The following is a 6,607-nucleotide window of genomic DNA, read 5'->3' as shown; positions in this document are numbered from 1 at the left end:
TATCTCAGGGAGAAATTTTTCTACACTGGATTGGTCTGTGGCTTGCCTATGTGGGGGATTGCCTTAGCTACCTGATGTGGGAAACCCAAGCACACTGTGGGCAATGACATTCCCTAAGCAGGGCTTCTAAGTGGAGAAATCCAGCTGAGCATAAACAAGCAAGTAAGCAAGCTTGCAAGCTCATTTCTGTCTGATCCTTACTGTGGATATGACGTGACTAGCTGTCTAAAGTTCCACCTTGACTTCTCTACATGATGGACTGTTACCTGAAATTTTGAGCTAAAATAAAATTTTCCTTCCTCAGTTTTTTGGTTTTTGTCAAGATAAATTCATAAAATTAGCAAATTCACAGTCCTGAAAGTAACCCCAGCAAGCTCACTGGCTCACTACACAAGCTTGGTGGGAACTGTGCTTGGCTCTGTCATTGGTGTTTTAACTGGGGTAAAAAGAAAAGTTCATGCCTCCTAAGAAAAACTCACAAAAGGTTTTTTATCCAGTCCCATACTTTCCTGCTTTGATGTATGTGTTGTGATTCCTTTCAGAAACTGGACATCTGGACTTAATCATGCATTAGGAATGGCGAACAGATGCTTGCTTCCCCTGTGGTGATTTTGTTACATTTTTTTTATAGTTGCTATCTGTCTGTGTGCCAAGAACCAGCCCAAGGTGTGATATTTTTGTTTGTTTGTTTTCGAGACAGGGTTTTTCTGTAGCTTTGGAGCCTCTCCTGGAACTAGCTCTTGTAGACTAGGCTGGCCTTGAACTCACAGAGATCCACCTGCCTTTGCTGGGATTAAAGGCCTGCGCCACCCACCACCACCACCCAGCCAAGGTATGATTTCTTAGATCTTTTCTGAGCATTATTTCTTTCCCTGGACACGGACAGCTTCTCTCTAATTTTCTCCTCACATGTTGCTCCATTTGATTGTCTTCATCTTTAATGTAGACCTCTCGGAAATGGAAAGTGCAGAGAGCAAGAAGTTGAGGGCACTGGCCCCTTTACTTCCTCGGTCACTTCAGCTGGGAGAAGAGCTCAACAGCAGCAAGGCTGAACACAATGGCCACTGGCTCCTTTGCCTGGCTTTTGTAATCACAACAGTAATAAGTCATATCTCAAAGATCAAGTGTTCATCATAGATTTTCACATGGGCGACAGGGTATGTTTTTGTGTACCCCAGTTCCTACAAACTACACGCAAGCTGCTGCCAGAATACATGTGCAGGTGCTTAAAGTAGAGCTACAGGAGAGGTGTGAACAGCTATACCTTTCTATGGGTGGGAACAATTTGAAGCTCTACATCTTTACCAACAGTTGTTAACAGGTGCTTCCCACTCTGCTGAAATATACAACAAGTTGCTAATTTGTTATATGATGTTTGAGCTCACTGAGAAACTGGCTCTAGAAGCCAGTCTGTGTGTGGTTTCCCCCCCTCCCTTATTAAACTCATGTATGTTCACCTTACAATGTCTTATGGCTCTTCTCAGGAGATGGGCTAGAGATGTTTCCAACTCTATTATAGAGAGGGAACAGCAAATAGCCCAAGACAAAATCACTATGTCTGAAATCATAGAAGACAAACCATTTTCATTATCACTATCACTTACCCCACCATACAAAGTGCCTGCAAAGTTAGAAGTTCAGCTCAACTGAACCCTAGCTGAATACCTCAAATTACCCAGTCAGTTTCTGTTGGATAGTGTAAACAACAAGTCTGAGCATAGTACCATAAGTCATTATACAATCACATATCATAGACATTATACAACCAGGATGAGAAACCAATCACACATTCCAATGAGAAAACCGAACTAGCTGGTATCTACTACCATATGCCCACTCAGCACACAGAAGAAAACACTGAAGGGGTCAGTGGCAACACACATGCTGTTACCTGCTCCATGTTGTACCCGTGCTTCTCTTTGGCGATAGCGATGTACTCGTCCACTGGAAAACAGAGGACAATAGTGAGCAGCCTGAGGACATCAAGTTTACACTCACCAGAGCTGACAGTGGAAATAAAAGCACAGGTTTCCCCATACTCTAAAAGATGAGGGCTCAGAACACCTTTCCAATACCTTCTCTGTGTAACACTTCCGGCTGTCGAAATGATTTTTTGTTTGTTTTTGTTTTTCGAGACGGGTTTTCTCTGTGTAGTCTGGCTGTCCTAGAACTCACAATAGACACCTGCCTCTGACTCCCGAATGCTGGGATTAAAGGCATGTGTCACCAGGTCCTCTTCAATACTGTGTCTCAGTCACAATAATCTCTGATTCTGTCCAAAGCTTACAGAGAGCTCATTTCAGTGTGGGAGTGAGTGAGTCCTGTGCAGAGGAACCAGGGAACCAGATCAGGACCATTTACAAAGGTCACAGAAGCACAATTCCCTGCTGTGGGCACACTTACTACTGCAGCCTTCCCCAGTGCATCCTGCTCACTCGAGAGGAGGCCGCCTTTGATTGTTAGACTGACACCAGCCTTCAGGTCAGAAGCATTAAAATCAGCTAGTGGGCGAACTCACTATGCTTGAAAGTAAAGCCATTACAGCACAGTGCAATTGTTTGCTTCATAATGACTATCAAAACAAACATGGAAAGCCATCTGATATTATTTGTAGTAGTCACAGATATGTACCATCGTGATTGTAAAACAGAGTATATTAGTCAATGGCTTTTTAGGGGTTGGGATACTCACTTATTTTGTTGTAGCCTGAACTGAGTAAGAAAATACAGCCATGATCAGAAGAATTTGATAGAAGCTGAGGGCAAGTAATAGAAAATGGCTGGTGTTAAGCTTTGTTTTTTAATTAATGCTTTTAACCTAATAAAACATGTCTTTAGTATCGAGTAGTAAGAACTTGAAATGTATTTGCAAAGGACAAAAGATACAGATGAAAACTGCTATGGTAACCTTAATTCACCCTTCCCTTCCCCAGACACTGCAGAGATTCAGAAAATCCAATCCTGAATATTCTACATAGTAATAGGCTGACACCATGAGGCAGGTTGAGGACAAAGCTTATGGCCTTAATGGAGCTTTAAAAATACAGTCAAGATTTGCACTGGCATTAGATACTGCAAAGGAAGCATGACAGCAATTTCTCTCACAGCACAAACTGAACACGCCAAACATTTTTTTAAAATGTAATAAGATTGGAGATGTTGCTCAAAAAAGCGCTATGTCTAGCGTGCATAAGGTTCTGGGTTCAATTCCCAGCACAACAGAGTATGATAAATACCATGGCATCTCTTATTATTATTATTATTATTATTATTATTATTATTATTATTATTATTAAAGAAGTTATCCTTAAGACTCACACAGAAGCAAAAGGAACATTTAAGTACAGCAGTTCTGCCACCTGGTGGACACAGACAATATTACAGCTAACACTTGAAGCTTTAACTTCAAGCTTGAAGTTTAACTTGAAGCTAACACTTGAATATCTTTAAGGGTAAAGGGTGGGGGGAGAAGACACGGACACAACACAAGTGAGATGAACCATGCTATTTCTTAGTCTGGTCTTATAAAGGAAAATCCCACTGCATAGAATACCCCTCCCTGGCTACCCAGTCAATACAATGGCAGAAACAGACAGATGACTGCTCCATACAAGACCATGCATGTCATGTTCTATTCTGATCTAAACCATACCGCTGTGTCCTATACCAACTTATTGCGTAGCTAGAATAATTCTGTCCTCTTTTCTAGAACTCAAATTTCCATTTATCAGTGTAAGAGTAAGCAGACTAGGGCTGAGTGTGGTGCACACCTTTAACTTCTAAGGAGGCAAGTGAATCTCTGAATCTGAGGCCAGCCTGGTCCACACAGTGAGTTCCAGACCAAACAAAGCTACATGGTGAGACACTATCTCAAAAACAAAAACAAGCAAACTAACAAACAAAAATCTAATGTTAAACTACAACACTCTTCTAACTCTTCCATATCAAGTCAACTTACTTTACTTGTCCTTCAGCAAGAAGTAGAATACTCAAGGCAATCTTATTGTTCAATTCGTACTTGGCTATTACACTATAATCCAAAGGAAAGAATCAAGATCTGTAAAATCATAACAGAAAGGAAAGGAGGAGTAGGGAAAGGCAGAGAGGAAGATAGGCTGATCATGTATCTACTTCTCATAGCTGATTATAAGAGAGTCCTGGACCCCATCCAAGTCAAAGGCCTTGGCTTCAGCTAAGGGCCTGATAGTTGAGCAAACTCCTTTGCTCAACTACAGGACAAGAATGAGACTTTTCTTCAGTCCTTCATAGAGGGTTAGGAGAACATTTAAAATAATCAAAAGTAACAACTATTAAATGAATTGTCATAAACATTTCCTTTTTGCAGTGCTAGAAATCAAACCTGCAGTTTCATGCATGCTAGGCAAGTGTTTTCCCATTGAGTTGTATTTCTACGTTAAGAAACATACTTTTTAAGCTACTTTCCTCAGTGCTCAGGACTGAATCCAGATCTTTCCTATATTAGACTGATTCTCTACCACTGAGTTAACACCTTCAGTATCTAATGTATATTAATGCCCCAAACTTCCTTTTCATGGATAGAGACTGCCTTAAAAAAAAAAAAAAAGACTCATTTCAAGGCCATCTATGGAGGACAGTGTCAATCAAAAGGTTGTTTTTGGCCTCTAAATCCCAGTACCTTGAGTGGCTTATCAGTCTTTAAGCCATGGCGGGACAGTGAGGGAAACAAGCTGTATCACACAGGAAGTTCTGCCACATATGCTGCTCCCAAGTCACTTCCTCTCTGACTGATTCTCCCGGGGACAGGGTTAAGAATATCTTGAAGGGATTTTTTTCTTTGTGCAGTACAGGCCCTCTAAGTGGACAGTGCTAGAGAAAAGGGTCTTTAAGAGCTTACAGAGCAGACTGCAGCAAGACAATGGAGAATAAACTAGTCTACTGTACACTGGATCTTTCAGGTCTACTTTGTGGCTAGTGCTGCTCCTGCAGATGTGATCTGAGGCCTTCTGGAATTCTCCTTACAGCTGAAGAGAGAAATAACTCAGTTCACTATAAGTGTCTCAAGTACAAAGAAGGAACTATGAATATACTTCTCTAGGCAGCCTACTCTTCAGAATGAAGGAAGTCCTTTCCCGCAGGGGTAAGACACCATGCTTTCAACTTTACAAGTGTTATTTAGAGTAAGGAAACCAGAAAAAAAGAAAGAAAAAGAAACTAAGTGTTTGATTAAAAAAAAAAAAAAACTGGCTAAGTAAATTAGGCTACAAGATGAACGATTATAACAGCTCAAAATTTACATCTTTATTTTTTGTTGGTGGTAGAGTATTGTCTGTGTGAGATTTATTTATTGTTGTTTGAGGCAGAATTTCACTTTATCATCCAGGTTGGCCTGGAATTTACCCATAGACCAGGCTGGCCATAAATTCACATTAATCTTCTTCCCTCTGCCTTCTGGTTTGCTGGGATTACAGGCATGAGCCATTATGCCCACCTTCCATTTTTTTTGTTTTGTTTTGTTTTGTTTTTTTTGTTTTCCATTGAGATAAAGTCTCATTGTGTAGCCCAGTTGACCTCAAAATCTTGATTCCCACATGTCAGCTTCCAGGTTTCTGGGATTACTTGCCTGAACGACTACACCTAGCATTGTTCATTCCCCATCCCTACACCAAGACAGGGTTTCTCTGTGTAGGCCTGGCTGTCTTGGAACTTGCTCTGTAATTCTGGCCTCGAGCTCAGAGATGTGCCTGCCTCTATCTTCTGAGTGCTGACATTAAAGGCGTGGGTGTGTGCTACCACTACCAAGCACCTACTTTCATTTTATTTATTTATTTATTTATTTATTTATTTATTTATTTATTTATTTATTTTCTTTTTCGAGACAGGGTTTCTCTGTGTAGCTTTGGTGCTTTTTCAGGAACTCCCTTTGTAGACCAGGCTGGCCTCGAACTCACAGAGATCCGCCTGCCTCTGCCTCCCGAGTGCTGGGATTACAGGCGTGCGCCACCACCGCCCGGCCTACTTTCATTTTTAATGGCAGGAAAATGATTGTTTAAAAATTATGGAGCGATACCATAGTGCACAGCATCACAGAGTAGAGATTAGAAAGCAAACTAATAGTGGTTAGCAGTCACACAGTGAGGGTGGGAGGTGGTTAGCATTTGTGAGCCAAAGCATCTCCCCAAACAAAAGATGTCCATATGGTAGGATGAAGGATCAATGTTTTTTTGAGGGGTGTATTTTTCAAGACAGGGTTTCTTTGTGTAGCCTGGCTGTCCCAGAACTCACTCTACAGCTCAGGCTGGCCTTGAACTCACAGAGATCCACCTGCTTCTGCCTCCCAAGAGCTGGGATTAAAGGCATATGTCCTTGCTGCTATCAACACTAGGTCATCGATTATTTTTAATAATAATAAAAAACTTGTATGTATGTAATTTCCCCCAAAACCAATTGAGATTAATTTTCATATCTTAAAACCCAATATCTTAAATATTAAGCGGTATTTACTATCAAAGGATATTTTCTGTGGTTCACAGAAAAGTAAATAAATTAAATTATTGACAATACTTCAATCTTTGTTCATAGTCCAATCTGGCTAGTTGAACCCAAATTGCTTTATAGTTTATTTATTT

At 40.7% G+C, this 6,607-nt stretch overlaps 1 protein-coding gene across 1 annotated transcript in view; it reads right to left on the bottom strand.

Annotated features, from left to right (window-relative positions):
• Rcor1 (REST corepressor 1) overlaps window positions 1-6,607 on the bottom strand; it is an 85,393-nt gene that overhangs the window by 24,020 nt on the left and 54,766 nt on the right. The window contains exon 4 of the mRNA XM_026781278.1: window positions 1,892-1,944. Within this exon, the coding sequence (XP_026637079.1) occupies window positions 1,892-1,944 (53 nt within the window). The remainder of the gene's footprint in view (window positions 1-1,891; window positions 1,945-6,607) is intronic.

The sequence above is a fragment of the Microtus ochrogaster genome, chromosome 1 (assembly GCF_000317375.1).
Source record: "Microtus ochrogaster isolate Prairie Vole_2 chromosome 1, MicOch1.0, whole genome shotgun sequence".
Classification (NCBI taxonomy): Eukaryota; Metazoa; Chordata; class Mammalia; order Rodentia; family Cricetidae; genus Microtus; species Microtus ochrogaster.
This window is presented reverse-complemented; position numbering and strand designations above follow the sequence as displayed.